Here is a 25,858-nt window from a genome sequence, read left to right on the forward strand (position 1 = left end):
TTACACCTTTCACTAAAAAGGCACATATGGTTGATGATGGTCTCGATATTATTGATGATGATGATGGTTGTGACGATTGTTTTTGTTTGATAACGACGACTTATAAGATGGTTTCTATACTGATTAGAGCTCTCAAGAACTGCCGTCAATGTTGTGTTTTGCCTCTGTGCAATGCCTGTCTGCACCTGTGTCTCCAATCAGACTCAAAGCTGATCGTTTGCTCTTACTGACATTGTTCCCTTTTTTCTAGATCCTTGCTTGTGTTGTTCTTACTCTCTGATGTACGTCGCTTTGGATAAAAGCGTCTGCTAAGTGAATTGTAGAGTGGTTATAACCATGCATATGTGTTCTCATTGAGGATATGGACCAACTCCACAGCCTCATTTTACATTTTAAAATGGTTTCAGTCCTTCAATATGATGTCAAGTCTAAAGGACTTTTGTCTCTGATGAGTTAGCTTTTGGATAAAAAAAAAAAAAACAGCGTGCTCATGGGAAAAAATGGAAAATAGAACTTAAAATGTTTTTTTTGGGGGGCACATATAAAATTCATTAGGGTCAAATCTCTATCTTACCCTAATTGACATTTTACCATAATTGACATTTTCATAATTTTCCAAAAGTCATATTATATATAATAATAATATTAATCATTCTATCATTATTTAACAGTTGATACTTAAACCATGTATTCAGTGTCACTCTGCCTTTACGAAGGTTTGCAGAACATCGCTGCGAACATCTTTTATCAATGGCTTTAAGCTACCAGTAGTTGGTTACTGGCACTGTGAAGTCTTCTCCTTTGTGTTCCCTTCACACCCACAGGATGTCCAGAACTGTGGGATGCTATTAAAGAATTGGCTGCTGGAGCCAAAGTCAGACTCTATAAACCTGCTGATGAACCCAGTAAATCCCAGAGAGGAGCTGCAGCCAGACTGCTAAAGGTTGTTAGTTACTAATTGCTACATTTCTAAGCCCCATTCATGATATCAAACCCTGGTGGCAGAAACCAGGGAGCCTCAGCTAATTGGTGTGATACTGACACTCTTGTCCTGCAATGTTCCCAGGATGGTGATAGCGTTTCAGAGAGAGATTAAACATGATCAAGAAGATGTATGTACCAGTGTAGTTGTATTACATTTTTTGGCCTATGAACAGCTGACAAAGGTTTGATTCTTATCAGTCTCCCGCAGGCTGAGTTCATGCAATGTCCTTATAGCTAATAAATGCACGATTCGTGGGATTTTACCCTCCTGTTGGCATCCAAAATGTCCACGAATCCCCTCTCAGATGAGACGACCCAGAGGCGACCTTATATAATGCCTAATGAGCAACGGGAAACACTCCAGCACTCCTCTAGCCTTTAATTTCCACCTCAATACTGAGCAGAGCACGCCCCGGCCCTTCTCCTAGCCTCATTAACATGTGTATTCTCAGGATTCAAAACACCAAAGCACTTCCTTCAGCCAGGTGCTTCCCTCTTTGGCTCCTCCAGCCCCTGGTGCTGTTGATCCAGTCACACGTCCCTGTCTGAGCTCTAGCAGAATTAATGATGAGTCATGGCGAGGACGAAGAACTGCCAGGACAAAATAAACTTTCTGACACCTTAAAGTAGCAGACGGCACAGAAAAGATTTGTTGAAGGAGAAAAGTTGTGTTTCTGTTTTGAGGCTAAACTAAAAAATAAAGCAGGATATAATTTCAGGGCTCTGCTTAACTTCAGCGTCGTCTGTTTATATTATTATAAAGTGAGTAAAGAGCAAGCTGTAAGGTCATCAGCTACTTATGACTAATCAGGGCTGGCTCTAGGCATAGGCGATAAAGGCGGTCGCCCATGATCTAGTCAGACAGACAGACAGACAGCTGCAGATGGTGAAGAGAGAGGGAGAAAAGAAAGAAAGAGAGATATTATGAGAGATTTATGTCGCCAGACGTTACGTTAAAATTACAATGCAATTTGGGGCGCTGGTGGCGCAGTGGTTAGAGCGCGTGCCCCATGTTCGAATCCAACCTGTGGCTCCTTTCCCCGCATGTCATTCCCTACACTCTTTCTTCCTGATTTCTGACTCTATCCACTGTCCTATCTCTCTAATAAAGGCCCAAAATGCCCAAAAATAAATTATTACTATTACTATTACGCTGCAATGCTTATTCTTGTTGGCACTGAAAGGCATTCTCTAGTCCTGTATGTGTTAGCATCAAGCTAACAAACTATGATAAACATCCTGGTCCATCAGTGAGAAATTGTGCTCACCCTGTAGAACAATGCACCAGCCGTCACTGTATTATAGCCAAATTCTAAAATGTTCTCGTTGTAGCCTAATACTAACAACTTATTTGAAACCATTAATAACTTTTTTTTGAGTCAATTGATTGTAGCCACTTTAGATACTTTAGACAAAATGTCTAATTCATTAATCTGTCAAACGTAACATTTAAAGAATTTTCTACTTTTGTTCACTCAGTGTTGCATTTTCAGCGATAAATGTGTGGAGGGTAATATCGCCATAATTGCCAATGCTGTCAAACTTGTCAAAACATTCAGGTGGATTTAGTCATCTGTCTGTAGCACTCTGCTTGTCTTTTCCCATTTCAAATCCAAGTCAGTCTCTCCTTGGCGAGTGACAGTTTCCCCTGTCTCAAACAAGTTTGAATAATTTCCACAACATTTTTCAGCAGGGTGGAAGATTTTCTTCCCGTGGGTCCTATCCAAGTCAAACACACACATGAACCAGGAAAACTCTCACATCAAAACAGCAAAATGTTGCACACCAGGGAAAATTTTGCATTCACAACACTCCCTTGATGTAAGAGTTGCTCGGTTGTAGAATCAGAATGATGCTAGTATGACTGCAATGACTTCTGTACTGTAAAGCCGCTTGATGAAGTGACCTTAATTCTAAAGGGTGAATGGGCTGTCACTACCTGGAGGCTGTACAAAGGTTTGATGCGTTTAGCCACACACACCCACAATTTAACAGCCCATGAAGCAATTACAGAAATGTATCCACTGCAGCATGTAAAAAAACACCTGGAGAATGTGTAGCCATAAAATCCACAACATTGTAGTGATTGCATTTCATAATAGTGGCTGTAGAAGATTATTTTTTGTCCTTTCCTCTACTGACTTCAATGACTTGCTGTTTAAATTGATCATGAGATGGTCGTTGGGTGTGCCCACACAGCTGTTGAGTTGCAGCTCTGTCTAATGAGCCGGCGCTGACCGATGACCCAGGACCGGATATGATGCGTACCTGCCTCTGGAGCTTTTGTAAACACTTGGGTGTGTTTTTCCCCTCAATGCTTTTCTGCTTTGTAATAGGTCAAAAGAAAAACATGTTGGGGCCCAACTCTTTGGTGCCTCAAAGCACTGGATCTATGTGGCGATTTTGATGCTATTTTTAGAAACTTTGATCATCAGTTCAATCTATTTCTAGATACAGTTTTACAAGCTGTAGACTGATAAGAGTTATTTTCTTATCAGATTGTCTTTCTGGTTTGGTTAACAAATGAAGAACGGGCCTGTAAGCTGACAACTCGCTTCAACCTGATCACAAACTTCAGGAATGGATACATGAAACTTTAGTGTTTGTGTGTGTTGGAGTGTGTGTTTGTGTATAGTTCTGCTTGTGTGCTCACGAGGCAGGACTTTTTTTTGTTCAGAATTCTTTGAAGCTGTTACTTGAACACATTCAACCTGTCCTGTCTGTTGCTGATGACTGTCTTAAATTCCATCACTTAAAGAGTGTCCATTGCCAGTCCTTAAAAACGTGGCAGGGCATGTTGTGTGACTTTTGTGTGATATTTTTGCATGCCACAGCATAGCAAATATGTTTCTTTTAACCAACTGATTGAGAAAGAAAATACTTTACAATATGTGTTTTGTTTAAAAAAAAATTTTTTTTTTAAAAAGTCCCATTAACACTGTCTTATCCTTTCAACCCTCCATCCCTCAAACTTAGCCTCTGTCCCTTTCAGCTCTTCCCTCAGCTGTTCCATGCCCCTGCTCCGCTGGGATTGATACAATATTTTCCAACCTCAATTAGCAGCGAGCCTGTTGACTAATTCCAACTGTTTTTGCACCTGAGAGGGAGTTGGGAGTCGGGGATGGAAAAACTGAGTGGGGTGGAGGTGAGGGACGGGGCTTGGGTGTAGCAGGCAAGAGCTGTCGGGGTAATGTGGCTGTGTCGACAAGAGTGTAAGGGCAACACAGAGGACAGAGGAGGGGTCAAGCAGACTGCCGGGTCGAGTTTGTGGAAGCTGCTCTGAAGGCTCGGGACAGCATTCTGAGCTCAGCTATTGTACGTTAAGCTCTGTTTTTAGGTTTTATGTCAGATCATACAATATATTTTTAAGTATTTCAAATTAAATTAAATTAAATGAGTCCTTTTTATGAGACACTGATGTTGCACTCCAGTTTCTTTGTCAGCGCTCATGTCATTAAAAATGTACAACTTCCTGCTTGTCCTGCCACTCTCATGGCAACCGTATCAGTATCAAGAAATGGTCAGGGTCAGGAGGCTTCAAGCCTGATTGGTAGCCCTTATACAGGAACAGAACTAGACCTCAAATCAACCTTAAACCAGATCCCCCCCATTGTAAATTGCAACCACAGACTGACCACAAGTTCTACATGAGCAAAGGTTTGGCACAGTGCTCGGCTCAGGACACAGGTAGACACCCTCGCTCTGTGTGAGCACAGAGAGGATCGTTCTTTCCACCAAAGGAAATGAGATGATGATGGCTGAATGGTATGAGAACTTTACATTAAAGGGGGCTGCTCTTTTCATAAAGAGCTTCAGTAAATACCTTAGCATTAATGACACTACAATAAAAAAGAATAAACACACATTTCACAATCCTCTGGCATTCGCTATTTTCCAAAGAGTCAGAACAACTCTTCAGACTTCCTCATGCAGCTATAGTAGATCTATTCTAGTCTTCCAGCATGATATATGAAGTGTTAAATTCAGGCAAAGTCTGGGTGAAATATATTATTATGGTAGCTGACATATATTACTACTAATATGCGAGAATAATGCCCCAACTGGGAGACACTCACGGGTCCAAATTTAACAGTGTCATAATTCATCTCAACTTGAATTTCTACCATAGTGTAAGGCATTAAAGATTCTGTCAGGTGATTAATCCCGACAGGTTAACAAATGTCATCCAGTCTGCAGCTTGGAGTTTATTGAAACAGCTGAAACAGACCGGTGGCCTATAGCTGGACTCTGGCCCCCAGTAGCAGTATGGAAAAACTCTGACTCACTCATTTATATAAAAAGTCATGACCAACTTAACACATTAATAATACAGTCATATGTCTCTAAGGATTCTCCTGTTGATGTTAGCTTTTGACACCATTGTACCACTTTTTCTTTCTTGTGGGTCCTGAGGGGCTCAGCTTTTCTTGGACACAAGTAGGGAGGGGGGCTCCAAGGAAAAAATGTTGGGAACTACTGCCGTAGAGGCACCTCCACGGTATCCCTTAACAACAGATTATGTGTAGACTACAATCTTTGCAGCAAATTAAAATATGATTGGCCTGCTTTGTTGCATGCTAACCAAAGTGATGACTTTGGAAATAAATGCTGATGCTAATATGATGCACGAAGTGAGGGGGAAGGAAGAGTAACAATAAAAAGAGATTCTACAAAGAGACTGGACGTATTATTGGTAGAAAAACAAAGCAAAAACTGCATTAAAAGGCTTTTTGTAGCACTTTGCATTGCAGTAGCATTATTCACGACTTATCAAATGAACAAAACACATGGATCGCTGTTAGCATTTGTTACAGAAGCATGTACAGCTGCTTCTACAATGCATGCACTCTCATCAAAGTTTAGACAAGTTAATCCACGCTAACATTGAAGCTTTTTTTTCCCAAACCAAATTAGCATCAGCAACTGATGCTCAACGTCTCTCCTCAAGTCAGCTCTCCCGTACTGTCTGCCCTTTGAGGAGCTTTAATCCACTCAAGGGTATTCCCTTTTCACCTAGCAACGCGCCTCTCATGCTCCAAACACAACACACAAAGCTCAGCAGTGATAGAATGGGATATCCCTGTGAACAGCTATAAAAGTGAAAAGATAAGAAAGTCCAGCTATAAAAAATAAAAGTGCAAACGTCACAGGGGATTCTGTCTGCTCAGTGACACCATTTGAGATTTAAAAAAACTCAGCTGCGCCGGCTACTTACTGTCTGCGTAGTTCTTCCGCCGTGTGCCGTCCACCTTGCCGGTTTTGTCAATACAGAGGAAGAACTTGTTGGCAGAGTAGAGCCGCCGTAGTCGGACGTCGCCCTCCAGGTGATTGTAACTGCGTGTGTGCCTTTCCAAAGTCCATGAACAGTTGATGCCACTCGCCAGCACCTGAAGAGGTTCATGCCCTACCCCGGGCTGACAGGCCCCTGCGGCAGTGCCAGAGGTGGCCAGGAGCAGGGTGAGGCATGCCAGGCACAGGGAGGCTGCACTGGGCAGGGGGACAGGTCGCCCAGGAGAGGTGGTGCCGAGGGCAGGCTCAGGACAGAGATGAGCTAGGGACGGCGTCCATCTGCACATGGTGGGTCAGACTCCCAAGGTGCACCTTGTGCAAGCTGTAGGCATGCTGGTGATTGGGAGACAACCCCAATGGAGGTGATGACAGGAGGGTGCAAGTCCTAGAAAGAAAAATGATGGAAATGTCTCTCAGAGCAGACCCTCTAGATGTCACCGATCTTCACTCTGGGTTGGCAGCAGGACTTCCTACTGAAACTAGCTTGTCAAAGTTTCTCCAGTTGTCATCTTCAGCTGGTTTTCAATTCTTTGTCCGGTCCTTTCATAGAGTGCTGTAATGTCACAAACCCATCTTTAAAAGTTTGTCTTTGGTGTCCTCCTTGTTCTCTGTTTTCTCTCCTCCTTGGTCTGAGGTCTTCTTTCCTGTACCAGAGATAAAGTCCTGGGATGTATGAGGATGTGCATGTGTGTCTATATGTGTATAAGTGTTTCTGTGTGAGTGTGTATTCAAGTATGTGTGTGTGCACCTTGCGATGCTCTAAGCTTTCCAGCTGAATAGGAACAAGGTGTCTGTCTGAGCTGCTGACCCGTGGCTGAGAGGGAGTTGAATGAGTGACTCTGTATGTTTGTGTGCGTGTGTGTGTGTGTGTGAGAGTGCACGCGTGTACGAGTGTGTGACACTAAGAGAAAGAGAGAGGGATTGAGCAAGAGAGTGAGGGAGGGAGAGGGAGTTGGTGTGCGTTTGCGAAAGAGAGAGCGAGAGAGAGAGAGAGAGAGAGAGAGAGAGAGAGAGAGTGTGCCTGGAAGTGTCAGAGTGAGCGGCAGTCAGCGGGTGTGTGTCAGCCTGCACGGGGCAGTGAAGCAGTGAGTGAACAGCCTCACGCTCTGCTGTGTGCAGTCAGTCAGTCCTCTCTTCTGTGGAGGCATAGGCTGAGCTGTCCTGCATTTTATCCTGGGCAGGGCCAGCATCTAGGGGCTTGAAAGGAGAAGGGTGGAGGGAGGGTGGGGCCACGGCACTCATTCATAAACATTTCAAACAATGAAAAAGCCTCCATAAAGCACCGTCCTCATTTTATCCTCTCTCTGAAAAGTTTATTCTGAGTCATTTGCTTTTCACCTGAGGATTATCTATTTTCCTCCCTTCTTTTTTTTTTTTTTTTGTCACATACACCTAAAAAAACGTTAAATCCCCTTCCTGTCCCATAACGTCTACTGTATCCCCTCAATGTGACAATGGTGTATTTTATTAACACGGGTAAATGGGCTCCATTGCTGTCGACTGAACCCCTGAGACGTTTTCTGGACACCTTTGCCTCTCTTTTCTTCTCTCTGGACACGTGGGGCACATTAAGGGAGCCTTTCCGTTTTTTTTTTTACGGCTCCTGGTTTGAATCATCAAGCGGTCGCGAACACAGAGCCGGTTACAGGAGTGTCGGTGGAGTTAGTCCAGATGAAGCCTGAGAGACTTTCTGATCACCTTTGTTAATATTTCAATGAAACACCCTCTCTGATCTTTGCTATTTAATGTGGTAGTGCGGGACGGAAATGAAGAACACCTTTTCTGTGACTTTTTTGCACTCTTCGTCTGTTTTTTACAACCTGTGTGGTGAACCTGATTAGGACCAACATAAAAACCCCGCCAATATATTCCAGTTAGCAGGGATGAATCTGTATCTTTGACATTAGCTAAGATATAGAATTATTTCAGATGATAACGTGAAAAATGATACTTAAAAATATCAGGTTAGACATGTTTGTGAGAAGTATGTTTTTTTGATTTCTTGAAGTTAATTAGGTATGATACCACTATCCAGTCCCTATAGGAAGTCGCAATGACATGATTGTGATTAGATATTTTTTGGACAATTTTTTGCCTTCATTAGTACAGCTGTAAAGGTTGGGAGCAAAGAGTGGGGGATGACATGCATCCAGGTCCATGGCCGGACTTCGGTCGGGCCGGATTCGAACCGACGGCTGCTGTGATGAGGACCACAGTCTCCGCACATGGGGCATGCGACATAACGACTAGGCTATCTGGTGTCTAGATATATAAATATATCTTCCTATAAGAACTCTATACAGTAAGTAACAGGTACAGTACAATACTTACTGTTTCCTTGTTATAATATAACAATAGCTGTCCACCTAATCATCCCATGCAGCCTTGAGTTTAGTCTGATGTCCAATCAGAAGCTTTGTTCCTCCATCCAGCCAACAAGAGGCTCTATTACTTATGTGTCTGTCAGTGATCTTAGTCATGATTTTGTTTTATGATAAAAATAGCAATATTAGGTCCAAACTATCCTCTAAATTCCCTGGAAAATTCGAAAGGAACTGCTGTTCATACTTGTCTTTAAATTTAAGCAACAGCAAGTAACCAGAAATCCTATTTCTACTCCTTCTACTTTTTCCAAACAGATGCAAATAATAATATAATTTGTAGGCCAGAGAAAAGATTTTGGTGTAAGATATATTATGACTTTAATTTACTTTTGAGTAGTACCGACCAATCAAGTCGCAGCACCAAACAGTTGTATGTAGATAAAGTGAGTGTGGAAAACAAGAGTGGTTAACATGTAATCAAAGTAACTATAATCTATCTACAGCTGACAAATACAATTTTTATAGATCTATATTAATAGATTTCTGTACAAATAATAATCTGGTCGCAGATATCATCCCTCAACTTCAACTCCTCTCTCATGTCACGAGTAGCTAGTCCAACAGTTCTGTAAATCCTCTGGCTACAGTAGAAGTCCAGGAATATTGTCTGTCGGCCACAAAGGATTAATCTTCTTCAGACAATAGTCACTTGGTTCCAAGATTTCCAAATTGTACATTTTTTAATTAACTCACTCTGATTGGTTGAAAAGTATCTGAAATTTGTTGCAATTTTCCCAAGGGAGTTGATACTGGGTCCTGAGGTTAGACCATTTGAGAACCACTGTTCTTGTCTTTGTACCAATCAAAGCTAACTGCCTGCTGTATCTAGCTCCATTTACTGCACAACATGAGTGATAGTGAATTGGCTGCAGACAACGGATGTGCAGTCGTTTTTTTTTTTTCACATAACGGTCAGCACACTGCAAACATGTTTTGTGAATGTGCTCAGGAAATCCACATGTGACCTCCCAACAGCAAGAAGCCCCTACATTTGTTGTATTTGGCTGCACAACAAAGATTTCCTAAAGAGAGACTTGAGTATCTGACAGCTTATTGAGAGGATGGAAAAATCAATTCATGAAACAGGTGTTGGTGCATTCATTTAAAAAATGAAGTGTGGAGAATTCAAACATTAAATTGCCGTCTTCTCGGACCGAGGAAGATGATAAAATTTCCATCATAAGGCCAAGCAAATGCAGCGACCAAAAAAGAGAGATTGACTCTTTATGAAAATGCAAAGGTTCTTGGGCCTGTCTAGTTAGCAGTGGCAATGGCCTCTCTTTTAAAAGAGTCACTGTTTCAATTACGAGTACCACCCTGAGGCAAAGCTTGTCCGGCTCTGGCTCTAGAAGTGTGTTTGAGAAGTATGTGCTCAAAGAGGGTGACAGTCACTTCACACTCTTTAGCTTGTTAACTGCCCCCAGAGACTTGCTGTCCCCCTAGCCCCTATTTAAACCCTAACATCATAAAAAAAAATAAAAAAAAATGTGAAAAAAAAGACCACTCACCTCTTTCTCCAAGCTCTCAGCTCCAGCCCCCATATCCCCCAAAGCCATTCCTGCCACTAAGTTCTGGTCTTTGGTGCCCACCAGGCTCCTCATCAAAGCTACTTTCAGCATAGATCTATGCTGGGACCTTCGTAAAAAAAATCTCCCTCTTTCACCCTCAATTAAACCACTAATAATGTTCTCTGGTCTTCTGTTGACACCAACTTCTTCTTCATAGCTTTTACTCACAACCCTTCTGAACTTTCTGACATAACCTATGAGGACATCACAAACTGGTGGGATTAAGAGAAAGAGATGAAGAAAATGTGTTTTCTTGTTAGTGTTGTTGTAGGAAGGTTTTTTCCAGATCATTGAGAAAATCCCAACATGTACAATGATTTGTAAGTAATAAACAGAGTTAAGCTGCATTGTAGGTTCCATGTCTCCATCAGCAGTGTAACAGGTCAAATTTCCAAAAGTTATACAAGGTGTTTGAATAGCTGCTGCAATGCTTTAAAATACACAGAAATGTAGAATGTTTTAATAAAGAGTATAATGTGAGGCCCATGATGCTGCATGAAACTATTGGTTACTTGGTTATTTATTATGCCATGTTTTCTGTTTGAGTAGGTCATATTTCTTAAGAACAGATGCCATTGTTTTAAAATTCAGTCTACATTGAAGCTACATTATAATTTGTGACTTTTTTGATCACCTAATTGTCATGTAGAGAGACCGACCAAACAAATCAATCTGTTGTCCCAAAATTAAAAGCACAAATTTATTTTTAGGATAAAGATCCTTTTAGAAGGAACAGTAAATATATACTGACATTTAAAGAAATAATCAGTTCACTGCTTATTTGTCAAATATTCAAGATACATTACTTTGAACACTAAGTCGGTAAGAACTTAAATGTATTCCAACCAGTCGTGTCAGATAATATTATTACGATGTAGGAAAGAGGATTGCATTGTCACCGTGGATGTAATTAAAATGCTTTTTATGCCGCTGACTTGTATGTGGTTATGTCTTTCTTTTGTAAAATAATTTTAACTTTCGTGTAATGGTGGACAACTCAGTTTCACTTGTCTTTCTGCCAAACACACAAACACATGCAAACAAACCAGGGATGTTCCGGTCCTTTTTGCTTTGCCGAATTTCCCGGTAATTAAAATCATACAATCATTGGATGTACTGTAACTTCTCAAAAATCCGATTGGCCCCTGAGGTCAACAACAAAGAGGGGGCCTCATGTGAGTGTCAGATGTGGCGGCAGATTGCTTTGTGGTGTCTTGGAAGCAAATGTTAAGTCTGTGAGCTCAGTGTTCCTGTGGAAACAAGCATAATGTATTTCTTTGTTAAATGTTGTAATGTCCAATCTGTCTCTATTTTACCGTAAGCGTCTTTAGCCTTTTTACATTGTCAGTTCAAGGCGGGATATTTACGCCCCTGTGCAGTCTCGCCTTCAGTGTAAATGTAACGGAGGTGTAATGGTGGGACCAAGTCGTCCCACCGCTGTGCCAGTATAAAATGTAATAACAGAGAGGTTACAGGGGTGAAACGAGAACACTGTAAAACTGCGGAGACGGAAGGGAGGATCAGCGCCGTATCTTTGTCAATGTGTGTGTAAAGCTCACTGCTTGTTTACAATTCTTGCCTTTTCTGCTTCTACAACGCCAAAACCTGAAATGTAAATCTCTTATGGCTTGTTGCAAAATCACAATCCTAAAAGGGCTTTTGACATTTAAAATCATAGGGATTTAACTATTTATTTTAGTAGGTTTCAAGGGCTTAGCGAATACTAAGGAATACTACATTTTCGTTCAGAATCAAGTCAGACTGTATACTGCTGCTTAACTTTTCATGACCGATCAGAAACAGAAACGTCTGGTGCTAGCAGCTCTTTGATGACGATAGTCATGATTTGAATAAAATGATGAAACACATTAGTTTTTGGCTCATAACCATGCTCAAGTTTGCATATTAGCACAGGCACTGAACTACAGTTGAAACTGACTGGAATGCAAGCTAAATTAATTGTATTTAGTTACAAACAAAGGTATTGATACAATTACACATTTGACTAAAATGGCACAAATCAAATGGTTGGGGCATTAATAATTGATAATACTACTTGCTAGGTGGAACATGACTATTCCACATTTTCTGACAAAGTCATTGAGATTTATCCTCTGGGGATCATGAATGTTTGTCCAAAATTGGAATAGTTGCAAAGACATTTTCTGTCAGGACAGGCATGGACCACTATTGCCATTAGCAGAGCCATACTATCTTAACAAAAAACATGAGTGGTCTGGTGCTGCGATTTCATGAGACCTCTAGGTACCTCCACATACCTGATGATGCCTGTGTGCAGAGCATGGATTACACTGGATCTTTATCCCCCTGTTGAGCTGACTTGAGTTGAGTTATGCTGTGTGGGTGTGCCCTGAGCTGAGAACAGGGCTCTCTGAGCCAGGCACCCATGGAGGATGTACTCAAGTTGGGGAACCTAATCTGTCCCAGCAGGAATCCAAGCGGCTCTGTAAGTGTATGAATAGAGATAATATCTCTATAATGAGGCCTGTTTTGTACCATCAAAGTCTTCAAAAGGGTCTGAAACCCGACCTCCCTCCTAGCACTGACAATCCCCTCAGTAATAGCTCCCTATTATTAATTGTTTTGCCTGTTTGCTAAGTCCTTGGTCCCCTCTTTCTCTTTCTCGCTCTTGTTGATGTATTTCAGCTGCTCACCCATGACTTAGTGCTTTTAAGTGTGCTGACCTGTGTATTTATTTGTTTTTCTCTTTTTAAAAGGAAAGTCTTTCAGCAAATACAGCATTATACTTTTTCTTTATCACTTGAGGAAATTACCTCACACATAATATTCATGGGTAGTAAATTCCTATAATTTCAACTATTCTGTCATTTATCCTCTCGGCACGTCCAATGCTGCGTGTGTTGCAGCGTTAGTCACATCACAGGTGTGCTTGAAGTGTTCAAGCTGGGTGCTGTGCTTGGCTGACAAACATCCGGACATGGTTATAGGAACTGACCAGATCACCCAGACTTCAGCCCCACTGACAACATGGCCCTTTGCATATCCTGCTTCGTGACCATTGTCTATTGTAAGAGGCAGTGTGATAAGTGGGTCGTCTATCTGATGCTGTGGAGAGTTCTGAAAGATCCAGCCTCCCAGTTCTTCACAGGATAGCAAGCAGAGATCAAAACCACTGATATTGCTTGATGAAAAATGTGGCTTGTCAGAGGTGATTTAACATCCGCACACTGCTAATCTGAGAGATCTGACGCAGGGGAAGAGGACAGGACAGGATGGAGGTGGTATACAGTCGGGATGGGAAAGCACTTTTACATCTCAGCTGACTCAGCATTTCTTCTCTCTCCTTTCAGTGCAGGAGCTTTTTTTGAATGTTGAGGTTGACCGAGCATAATTAAAGCTTGAAGTAGACATCGTTCTCAATCTATTCCAATAGGACTCACTTTGTGAGTATGACACATCTTAAGACATTATAACAGACTCATTTATTGAATGCATCCTTGTTTGGGGGAATCCTGTAAGAGCTGTGTGAGTCACAGCATCCAGTAATGGCCTAGTGGATCACTCTGATGTCAGTCTTTTAATGGACAGTAATGGATATAAAGTGAATTATATGATGACTAATATTTCATAATTAATGTTTGTATCAGTGATAAATAATTTAACAGCAGATTTAATCTGAATTTAACAGAAGTTTTCAATCCGGCTGTGATACGTATTCCCAGATGTCACATAAGTGGAGCCTCAAAAGGAAGTTTCTTAAGAAGCAGCCCCCCTCCACATGGTGACAGGTTACTAATTCCTTGTAAGTGATGCAGAGACACACACAAGAGACTCACGCAGGCACACAAACACATGCCAAATGCATTTACCAACACAAGCATCTCACGGAGAAGTTTCTCCATCAAAAACAAGCTCTCTCTCCATCTGTTAAACAAATAGGGAGCCCCTACAAAGGTGTGCAAAAGAATCCCCATGATCAAAGTGTATGAGAATGGCAGCCTTGTCCCGGCCTGGCCATTATCAGGCCCCATGAATGCCTGTCTTCTCCTCTTTTGTCGGCCAGGGCATTGACAGTCACTCACCCGGCAATGACTGTCACACCAGCGCAAAGAGCCAGCCGCCGACAGGGGCCAACCACATCAAACGAGGCTGTCAAGGGGCCCTGCTCGTGAACCGTGGCAACAAACACCTCCTGATCCTCACCTACAGCTCAGCAGCAGACACCCACCGCTGTGCTCTCAGCCACTGCCTCCACTGAGAAAAGATGTACTGCCTGGACCTCATTTCCCTCTCTGCCCCCCTCCCCTCACCCAGCACCACCATCCTCTCTCTCTCTCTCTCTGTCAAGTAGTGCTTGTGTTAACCTCCAGCCTGCCGAAACAAAAAAGGGCCGCTAGAGTGTTTTAGAATGCTTTATGGATGCGTGACAAGGGAAGGCTGAGACTACTGGGGGTCAGAGAGCATACAGGATATGAATGAGATACAGTTTTACATTGAATTTGGAGCAGAGTCACACTTGTTCTGGACTGTAAAATGTTTGAAATTCAAAAGCAGACTGAAGGAGGCAGACAGTCATTTTCAATAGACTGTAACAGGTACTGTGTTGAAGTCAGCATGTGCTCAGGCAGCATTTGTTTTCAGACTGGATGCAGTCTTGTTCCTCAGTTGATTAGGGGTTCTTATCAGAAGTAACAATAACTGTATCAAAGTAAGTGGTTTACAATTCTTGAGACAACATACCCTCACCTGTTTAAAGAAGTTTATAATGTGTATTAGAAAACTTCTACTAATTAAAACAAGCTTAAAACTGTGAAAACATCACATTACAAAAACTCCACAATTAATGTTGAAAGTCTTTGGAAAAAAAAAGTATTTACAAATTTACCGGCTGAAAAAAAAAAACAGGACTTTTGTTCAGAGACGAAACGTAGAGTAGCTAATTTTGCAGGACTGATGTGTGTTTAACACATTTAAATAGAACAAAGCACATAAACAGAAAACAAGAGCATGGGGGCGCTGGTGATGCAGTGGTTAGTGCGAGCGTCCCATGCATGGAGGCTATAGTCTTCCAAGCGGCCGGCCCAGGCTCAAATCCAGCCTGTGGCTCCCCTCCCGCATGTCAATCCACTCTCTCTCTCCCTGATTTCCAACTCTATCCACTGTCCTATCTCTACAATAAAGGCACAACAAGCACAAAAATAAATCTTAAAAAAGAAAAAGAAAAACAACAAGAGCATGGTCATATGTCCTTGCTAAATTCAACTGAACCTGTGTCTTTAAAATGACATGATTTACCTATTCAACATCTCAACATCTGAAATAACAAACACGTAAATGTGATATAAAACATTTGCATGTACCAATCAATGTAAGTCTAATTTTCACATTGGACCGTTTGACCTCTATTCCACTTTGAGTAGGCCTTCATGTGGGGAGACTGCCATCTGCAGGCCAAAAGAAAATTCAACATTCATTTCAAACCCCTAAGATGCAGAACAGTGAACATTTCAGTTGCACTGTAAAGACAGAAAAAGAAAAAATATATATTTTAGGAAATGTTTAGCATTAAATAATTGGATACTGTTAAGTGCTGATGAAAGATGAGACTTAATTGACATAATGGGCCTGATAACTAAAACTAACTAAAAAAGCCCCAAGACACAAGTGGAACATTTTATGACCTCAGCATTTTGCTACCAACTTTCAAGTTTTTACATCTGAAACTTTCAGTTACCATACAATTAGTTATAATACCTTGTATCAAACAACAAGTTCCCTTGTTGCTAAATGCTCAGTTTCACTTTCAACCCATTAATTTACATTAATCCCACAAACCTTAATTAAAACATGTTGTCACCTGAAGTCTCATATAGCCATAGTTGATTTTAGAAGTTGTAAATCCAACACTATATGAGCTTATGAAATTGAAACTTTTTGGAAGGACGTGACAACTTGTTTCGCAATTTTGTGTAATGGCACAAAAATAAAACACATTTGCAACTCACTTTTCTCCCTTTCTCACTTTTTGTCACTCTTACTGGTGTTCAACATATAGGCCTAGTGATTAGTAACAAAATATTCAAAGGAATTGGAATAAATAGAGCCTACCTCATGTTAAAAAGCCAGGCCTCCTTAAGTGTGGCTTTTTTATCTTCAAGTTGGCTAATGTCAATTAATGGCAATGAAATCCACTGAAATAACTCGATTTATCTGCCATCTACTAAGCGCGACTTTAAGTCTACATCGATAGCGACTAGCGACTAGCTTGGTCTTATTTAAGATGGCTGCCTAGTGCTCGGTAGTAACGCGGTTATGGATCATTACATGTCAACATGTCACTTCTGAGAGTGTCTGCCTTTGTTAAATGCCTAAACCGTCGCAGTTTGTTTGAAAAGTGTGCTGTTCGCGTGTCTTTTGCGGACTGCTGTCGGCTGTGTGCGTCATTAAGGAACAGTACAGTCAGGAGATTATCAGGTGAGCAGAAGGAGACTGTCTGTATCTCAGCACAGTTACAGTGTGATGCACAAGCTGGACACGTTGTATAGACGACTTTACTGTCATAACGCTTCAATGTTCATTAAATCCACAATATGCCGAATAGTTTGACGAGCATATTGCTGGATTAGCTCATGTAAGTCTGCAACTTTTAGTTTAAATGATTTGTTATTGAGTCCATGCCTGAGACCTTTCTTAATAACTCATCCAAAAACAGTCTTATTGTAGTCCACTTTGCTGCACTGTGAGGTTGAAGCTCAGGTAGTGACCCAGGTGTAGCAAAGACCTCCTTCTATTTGTTGACATTATAACACCAAAACTCTTCTCATTTGAACGTAAAGACTATAAAAGATGAGCTGTTTGTAGCTTTGAATTCTGTCTTTCTTGTTGTATTAATACATGACGTAATTATTATTTATTATATTTCATTGTATTATTGTATATTGTTTTGTATTGTTTACTTTGACAGGGACAGTGTACAACCATGTAGCTGTGCCAGAGTTTGCTATGAGCTAATTTACACAACCTCTTCGTTAAAAAATAAGACATCTATCTGACAACAATACATAACCTGTGCACTTTACAACGACATTGAATTAATCCACAGTGAAATTCACAAATAGAATTAAAACAGTAATAGTTTAAATACTTTACTAACATATAAAACTGATTTTGTTTTTCAGAGACTCCCTTTCAGCTCCAAAGAAGAAATGTTTCATTTGTTCTCCCGAAGGCAGATGATGGAAAGAGACGTGTGCTGGAGCAGTCTCAGTTGTTAGATGGTATGTTATTTTAGCCAGCTTTTCATTTTGAACTCACAAATGATCCTTTTCAAAGTCAATTTCACCTAAAGTTCTGGTATATCAATTTCTCTGACTTGCTTATTTTTTGCCAGCCAAAACTGCATTAGCCTTTTCTTTTTTTTTACAACCAATAAATCTTTATTATTCCTACTGAAGGCAATATGTTTGGACAACATTTCTAACGTTTCTAGGGCTTAATATATGAAACCAGATCTGAAATGAATCCTGATGATTAGGCCAGTAGATGAACAATTTGGATTAGAAAATAAACTATGAGTCTTAATTCAAGGATAATCGGGTCAGTCTGTCAAGAAATATTAAACCTATTAAGCAGAGAAGCAGTAAGTGATCTGATTGAAGAAGAGGATGAACAATTGTAGTTTTAGTTTTACAAGCAGATAAAACATAAGAGTGTCCTGATGGCAACAGAGACAATGCACTCTCTAGATAATTTCATGAACAAGTCCGAATACTTGCAGCTTTCTGTAAGGTCTGAGAAAGAATTCAGATTTGGTTGTCCAAGGTTCCTAATGATAAACGAGACGGTACACAGGTCCTGATGGACCTCATGTTGTGCTCATTGTGTGTGGAGTATTCCTTGATTCATGAAGGGTCTTTGTGTTCCTAACTTGGTTCCTGTTGTATTTGCTTCAGACTATTTTTGCTACCAACCTGTGAGGTGTGAAGAGTTGTTAGGCCTGTTGCACCATATTGTTTTTTTTTTTTTTTCTGTATTGATTTTTAAACGCTTAGTCGTTTCTTGTGTTTACTGATGTAAGATCCCTTTCTGTTTTTCCCGTCAGTGCTTGAGGCAAGGATACACCAACTCCAGTCTGATGTCGTTCTAGATTTCCAGCATGCAAAGGTGCAGTTTGTTAAAGCCCCTTCCTCTGGGAGAGGGAGTTTACCCAGTAAGGGTCCCAAAGGTGGCTCTCAAGAAAAAACTGACGTTACAAAATCAGGACAGACTGGTCCAAAGGGAGCCTCTAAATCTCAGCCCAGCAGATGGATGGAAAAGTTATCTCAGGAGAAGAAAATCAAACTTAAGAAACAGCAACACATCCAGCAGAAAATCCAGAATAAGCCTACAGCCAAATCTAAAGGTAGCAAAGGCAGCTCCATGCTCCCTGGCACATCACACAAGACTATTTCTACCACAGCTAAAAAGACAAAAAGCAAAGGTCACAAGAGGTTGGCTGATGAGATTCAGGCTGCAGTTTCTTCAACCGCTTCCTCCACTGCTGCTCCTGCTGCAGTAGTGACGGCAGCCATGCCGCATAAAGCTGCTGAAGGAAAACAGAAAAAGCTGAAAAAACAGGTTCCTGCTGAAGAGGGCCAACAGAAAACTGTTCCTGATGCTGAGAGCAGGGCCAACGAGCTGGCTGAGTTGGAGGAGCTGGAGAGTAGGCTTAATCTACAAGCAGGCCAGGCAATGCATTCCAGTAAGTCAGAGCGCCAACAGGAGGACTCTGTAGGAACTGCGTGTGGGGACCTCCAGATGAGCATTCACTCTTACCTTGAGGCATGTGTGTTTGCGGGGGAAAATGAGAGGGCGCACCGCTTCCTGCTCAGCCAGCACAGAGTGATGAGTCGACGGAAACATCTTAACACAGACATCTACAACATCATGATGAGGGTGTGGGCCAAGAAGGTGAGTCCAACAAAAGCATACCGTTTTATAAAAATTAAAAAAAAAGAAGTAAAAAAAAGCATCAGTTTATTTGTAATTTTGTATCCACTTTCTATTGGGGCGGCAGTAGTTCAGTCTGTGAGGACTTTGGTTGGTAAATGTGCTCTAATCCCAGTGCGGACCAAAATTGAGAAGTTGTTCTGGTATCTGAAGAGATGCCATGGCACTTCCCAAGAGTATTCTGCCGAGGTTCCCTTGAGCAAGGCTCTGGTGTGCTCCCTGCGTAGCCCCACTCTTACATCTCTCCACTAATGCATGTCCACAGGTCCTGTTTGTGTACATGTGTGTATTTTGAGCCGTTGTGTGTCATTTGTCATGAGGAAAAACAGTTAAAAAAACGATGAAGAGAAACATTTGACGCTCTACCAACAAAGAGGTTTGCCGTGATGAAAGGATGTTGTGAGATATTTTTAGAAGTAAAGTTACTTTGGAGTGAAAAATATGAATTATTTCAACAACAAAAAAATCAAAGCCCCAACCAAAGCAGTTAATAACATCCTTTTAGCACATCCTTATAGGAGCTAACAGCTTTTCAAAGTGGGGGTCGCCAGGGGGTTCTAGGTGGGGTCAGGGAAACTTGGAGGGAAGTGGGGGAAACTGGAATAAAAATCAACTTCTACTAATATTAAACATACCATTTTGATAAATGCCTTTTTAGATGTTATTGATCGCTGCATGTTTATACTCGTATTCTTTTTCTACGACAGTCTTTCAGTATTGTAAAATAACAACAAAACTACTTATTGAATGTAATGAATGATTAACAAAGGAGAAAATATGTTCATGTTACGATGACTGTTGATTGTTGTTGGGACAGAATTTATAAAAGACTGTTTACAGAAACATACACTGAATGAAATGGATGAAAAATTATATTTTTGATTGCTAACTAAATAAGTAAGTAAACTTAATAAGAAGTTAAGTTTTGCTAAAAGGAATTTAGCTTATTTAGCAGGAGGGGGTCCATACCAGAGTTTGATGCTATATGGGGGGGTCCTTGGCATGGCAAAGTTTGGGAACCCCAGCTTTGGTGCACACAAGCCATTTTGGATCACCACTAGTTTCCCTGGTAACAAAAGACATCTCTGGAATAAACATTGGGGTTATGTGTGAGTGGAAGCACAGTTTAATTACCCTCCAGTGTCTCCCTCTCTGTTTACAGGGCACATTAAATCAGATTGGACGCATGTTTATCCTGTTAGAAGAGGCTAGTCTGAAGCCAAATCTGGGATCCTACTGTTCTGCCTTGGAAAGTATGGGCCGCAATCCCAACTGCTCCCCGAAGATCGTCACCAGGTATGTTCACACATTCAGCACACACACACACACACACACACACACACACACACACACACACACACACACACACACACACACACACACACACCACTATATGAGTCAGGTTCATGAAAACCTGTTGCTTTGTGATCAAAACATGTAGAAGTCAAACTCTTTGTTAAATATAACTTAAAAGTTGTTGATTATTTCTTTTGACCAAAGGGACTTTAGTTTTAAGCCAGTTGGACAGAAAATACATTTTTAAAGTAGGGCAGTGGTGATACAAAGAGTTGCCTGCAGGGGTCATGCTGTGCTCATGTTTTATCAAACAGACTTCACATAATATTCTTATGAGACAAAATGTGTCTTCAGTATCTGGTTTTGTGTGATATATCATCTCTGGTAACTGCTAATTAGTTGTCTTATATAATAAACTAAAAAAACAAATTAATTTTTTGTATGTTTTATTTTAACAATCAGCTAGTTTCTATTGCGTGCTGCTTTTTAGTTGTCACGATACCAGAGTTACACTTCCATACAAAACTACTCATTTTCATATCAATACATGTTTCAATAACAATGCAACAAATACAGAAGTCCTAGGCATCATATTTTGGATTATTATCTTGTTTTTAATTAACAATAAATGTAAGCAAACACCGGCATACCTTCTCAATTACACACACATATTGGCAAGACTTCTGTACCAAAACCCGAGTTTTACGACTTGCTCTGAAATAGGTCCCTCGTGAACTGGGGCACAGCTAGTTTCTAATCAAACCAATGCAAAAATAGCCCACTCCTTCTTCATTCCTTCACATGGAAATCATATAGTATTAGTTCCCTATGTAACTTACTTGCTGGCTTGATTATATGTAACAGACCTTGATCAGCCTCAGTCACGTTGGTTGCTATTGCACAAACCACCCACACACAGAAAGGCATATCACCCCATACAGCATGGTCCAATAGAGGGGACAAGTGGCCGGGCAGGAGGGTTGGCAGTAGATATCAGGTTGGACAATCGATCACTGTAAGCTGATGCTTACATGACATTTGTTGTTCTGAAGTCATGCCCAGCCTCTGACCAGGCAGCCTTTCTTCCCTCTTATCTTACTCCTCACTGTGGTGGAATTTCTGTAGTTATTGAGATTATAATGTACAGACGTAATTAGGTTTATTCACTGTTCTCTAATGTCAGTCAGACCTGACAGAGTTCAGCTGTTATTAATACACAGCTTAGAGAGTGTCAACTGTTTTTCCTGATATCTGCAAGGATGTTTCGTAGACTTATTGTCTGCTCCAGTGTTATTGACATCACAGTTTAGTTTAGGTGGGTCAATGTGACACGACCCTGATAATGGTAATGTCTTTTGGGATATATGCAATGCCTTTTCGAAAAGTTCGGCAGATGTGATTGAGCAAGACACGAGTACAGAAGTGTGATGTTGAATCATGTCTCCTCATGAGTATTCTTCTTATGTATAAACTTTCGTCAACGTAAGCCATCTGAGTCAACTGAGTCTTATTGTGTGCAGTCAAGTCTTAATAATTTCCTCAACACTCACCATCATCATTTTCTTCCTGCTTCTGTCCTGTTCCTGTCTGACTTGTCCTGCCCTGTCTCCCCCTTTATCTTTTACGATGGCCTGACTGCTGTACTTTTCTTAAATCACACTTGTCTCTGAAGTCTCTCCTACCGTATCCTCGCCCTCAATGTACCAATCTGTTCCCCTCTCATATTGCGTGCTCTCTCTCTCTCTCTCTCTCCTTCTCTCTCTCTCTCTTTCTCTCTTTCTCTCTTTTATCCCTTCAAGTTTTTGGTAAGTGCTGTGTCCTCCAGAGCTCTTTGCTCCCTTGGGTGAAGCAGAGCAGTCACCAGGCTGATTATGCTCTATCTTTCAACCTCTCTGCTCTCTTTGTTCTGGTGGACCACACTGCCAGCACCCAGACTAATCCTCTCTTTGTTCAAGGCTCCCTCATGTACTCAGACCAAATTGCACATTGCATCACGAGAGACTGCGGGGCATGAGTGAAAATACTAAGACATTTAACCTCTTTGGCTTGCTTTAGAAGTATTTCCAAACATACAGACACACAACAGAAAATTGTAATATAATGGTTTCTTCATTGGATTAATTATTGTGCAGAACCCCTGCTAGCTTCTGATAAGATTAAGTCGGTGGAGGTTGCTGAGCCAAGGTTTCCTCCAGATGGAAATTAGTGTACAGTTATTTATAAATGTCATGAGGAAAAGGTGTACAGGGTGAAGCTGAGCTCTTTCATCCGTTGTCCTTGATGACAAATGGGTTTTTCTCACTTCTGTCCTTTGGCTTAGTCGTATAGTTCTGTTTTCAACCTCTAGAGAGCAGTACAACCAAACATGGTTTTCAGGCTCCTTTATTTTGTTGGGTAGAAGCTTCTTACCCAAAAATGTGCATTAAACTGACTATAGTAGTTTTTTTTTTTACATGCACTTTCTGTAAACACACCAATGATGCATTTTATTAACTGTAATTCATACAAAGACTTAAATTCAGTCATCTACTTGGGCCAATATGCAATGGCGCAATCATGAAATCTAAAGTTTACTACTTTCTTTTGCACGTCACAAGCATTATTTTTGTTTCCATCTAAAGTAAGGATATAAAAAAAGTACTGCATGTATTTTTTTTAATCCAAAAATATGTCTGCACAGCTTAATGCCATTAAAGCTTCTTTGAATTTTTTTTAGCAGGTTTTGAAACAGACTCAGATCTGTCTAACGCCTCTTCATTACCTACGAAAACAAACAAGACAATCAGAGAGGAGATTATTTCTATACAGCACATCATTTGCCTGTAAACGCTTCCGATGCTCGGCTGGGTAGGTGTAACATAGCTGATTAACAGCCTATTGTTCACTTGTCATTGCAAATATTCATTATTAGTAATATGTTGATTGTTCAAAGAAAAGGAAACAATACCAAAACATGCTCAGGACAAGAACAGAAATGATTTAAAACATCTTGCTTTGTCACCAAAGTCGCCAAAATGGACTCAAACCAAAAGTTCCTCTTTGGAGCTAAAAATACCAACATTCATGTTTAATGGAAGGCAACAGAATATTTAGTTCTTTACTCCCTTAGTCTCACTAATCATAGAACAGTTAAGATCCGGCTGTAAATATTAAATCCCAAGCCTTGTTAGGTAGCATCTATCAAATTGAGTTATTGCATTTTCATGTTATTACACCTTTTATTTGTATTCCAGGGACTGGTCACACATTGGCATTTACTGCATTCTGCAATCCACTCATGGACACTGATCAGTCTACGATATCTCTAGAGATTTAAATAAACACTTCACTGATGTAGCCAGAGCTCATCTGGCTTTGGATCAAACTCGTACTTTGTGTCTGGCAGAAAGAGCTCTCAATGCAAATGTTTAAATTAATATTCTGCGACTGTCAGTCAGGGAAGGGGAGACATATACAATGATCCCACAGACTGGGGAGAGGTTTTTTTTCTTCTAAGTTGAATTATTCAGAAGCGTAGACATTACTATGATTATGAGTCTCATTCCCACAACAACTAGCAGGTCAGGAGGTTGTGACCTCTGAACTTATAATCAGACTTAGAAGTCTGTTCGATCATAATAACCGTAATCTCTGACGGTAATGAAAATGGACTTCTTGTGTTGACCAATGGGTTGTTTTATTTTCTGGCTCACTTTGCGTTAAATATAAACAAACGCAGAGCTAATCTGATGAAAAGGTAAAGTATTGTGATTACTTATTTTTAATTGAAATTTGGGAAAGCAACTTTGGAGAAACCAGCAAAAGTGAGCTTAATCCAACCAAAATAATAATAAATAAAAAATTCTCCTCAGAAAAACATGAACGTGCGCTACCTGGCTGCTTGTTTAGGACATGTCCAAAGGAAAACAATTGGGAGAAAAGCCTAACGGATTAACTTTGCTTACTGTGTCAAAATTCATGTGGAACTATCTTGCTAGCTTTGGCTAGTGGAAGATGTGGTTCATGTATAACATGTCCACCTGAAGAGTGGGTGTATTTAAGCAGAGAGACAGGCATGTTAGTTGTCCAAATTTTTAATTCTGAGTTTGATGACTGGGCGGGCTTATGACAGGCCTGAGAAAGCCACAGATATAATTTTGTTTTTTTTCCTTTCTTGTTTAGACGCAGTACATGTGACAATAATTTTTTTAATGTTCTTGATATTCTGTGTTTGACAGCTTAACCAGATGCTGGAAGAACTTTTTCCTGCCACTAATAAAACTGCCGATTGATTATGTTGTTTGAAATTCCTACATATAGAACTCAATAAGAGTCATTGGGCAGTGACTGTACAACATGTTATTTTCCCAAATAATCTCCAATAGTCCAAACATTTCAGAACCTTAGTAATTGCTTTGTCAGTACTTCTGGTGAGTTTCCCCAGGACCCCACAGATAAAACTGGTTCTAAAACACCTGGTACACCTACTTTGTGTGTCCATGTATATCCAGGTGCCTGAGCCAGATGAAGGAGGATTGTCTATCGGTGGAGGATTTGTTCAGCCAGTGTGTTTTCCGTCAAGATGAGAGAGACATGGTGCTGAAGGCAGTTCACATTGTCCAGCCAGACTATCAGCCCAAACTCAACCCCACCACGAGCGACTGCTTCTCACCATTGGTTCAGGACTACTACATACAGGTATCATAACTGTTTTTTCTCACTGAAAAATACAAGAGTCTAATACACTTATTAATACAAATCTTCAATTGTACTATTGTATGCATCTTTGTGAGGCACATTGATTGCAAATGTTTTAATTTGCCATTGATATGTCAAAGTATTGGTAGCTGACTTATATCAAGTTTCAACGGTCTTAACTTGGTATATATTTTGAAATATCATCAGCCTAGTATAACATGAAATGATAATTCTATAAGAATTGCAGTCTAATGATTCGAAGAGAATATAATTGGACCTGGCAGTAAACCTTGTGGTACACCACAAGTTAATTTTAAGTTTATAGGGCATTATTGTTAAAGAAGAAAAGTGCAATTGATTGACTGCTATTTGTGGGTAGCAAATGTTTTTATTGTAATTTTGTACCCAAGTATAATTGATTTGATTAAAAAAAAAACTTGGAAATGAATTAAATAAGGAGTAACTTCCAATCTTCATGGGCGTTGTATTAAAAATTGGTTATGTAAGCTGTCAGGAGGCTCCAGCAGGACTACGAAAGATTTGATTGTCACCTCTTCACAGCCAGACCGACACTGGCCTATTTATAGGGAGCCAACTCTACTTTCTAATAGGCCCTCTGCTTTCTTTGCCTCTCCACCTCTCACCTCTCATCTTCTCCTCCTGATCTCTCAAGAGTCATTCTCAGCTTCT

The 25,858-nt window shown here is 40.6% G+C and overlaps 2 protein-coding genes across 4 annotated transcripts in view; one reads left to right on the forward strand and one right to left on the reverse strand.

Annotated features, from left to right (window-relative positions):
- The window catches only part of fgf22 (fibroblast growth factor 22), a 31,209-nt gene extending 23,804 nt beyond the window's left edge, over nt 1–7,405 (reverse strand). Inside the window, exon 1 of the mRNA XM_061033418.1 lies at nt 6,200–7,405. Within this exon, the coding sequence (XP_060889401.1) occupies nt 6,200–6,560 (361 nt within the window). The 5' untranslated portion in view covers nt 6,561–7,405. The remainder of the gene's footprint in view (nt 1–6,199) is intronic.
- Nucleotides 7,406–16,494: 9,089 nt separating this feature from the next.
- polrmt (polymerase (RNA) mitochondrial (DNA directed)) overlaps nt 16,495–25,858 on the forward strand; it is a 511,894-nt gene continuing 502,530 nt past the window's right edge. For all 3 annotated transcript variants that reach the window (XR_009668282.1, XR_009668276.1, XM_061033437.1), the window contains exons 1-5: nt 16,495–16,681; nt 17,386–17,484; nt 18,309–19,156; nt 20,358–20,491; nt 24,982–25,168. Coding sequence is in view for 1 of the 3 variants with exons in the window: in XM_061033437.1 (XP_060889420.1) it covers nt 16,540–16,681; nt 17,386–17,484; nt 18,309–19,156; nt 20,358–20,491; nt 24,982–25,168 (1,410 nt within the window). In the remaining 2 variants the exon portion in view is untranslated. The remainder of the gene's footprint in view (nt 16,682–17,385; nt 17,485–18,308; nt 19,157–20,357; nt 20,492–24,981; nt 25,169–25,858) is intronic.

This window comes from Labrus mixtus, chromosome 3 (assembly GCF_963584025.1).
Source record: "Labrus mixtus chromosome 3, fLabMix1.1, whole genome shotgun sequence".
Classification (NCBI taxonomy): Eukaryota; Metazoa; Chordata; class Actinopteri; order Labriformes; family Labridae; genus Labrus; species Labrus mixtus.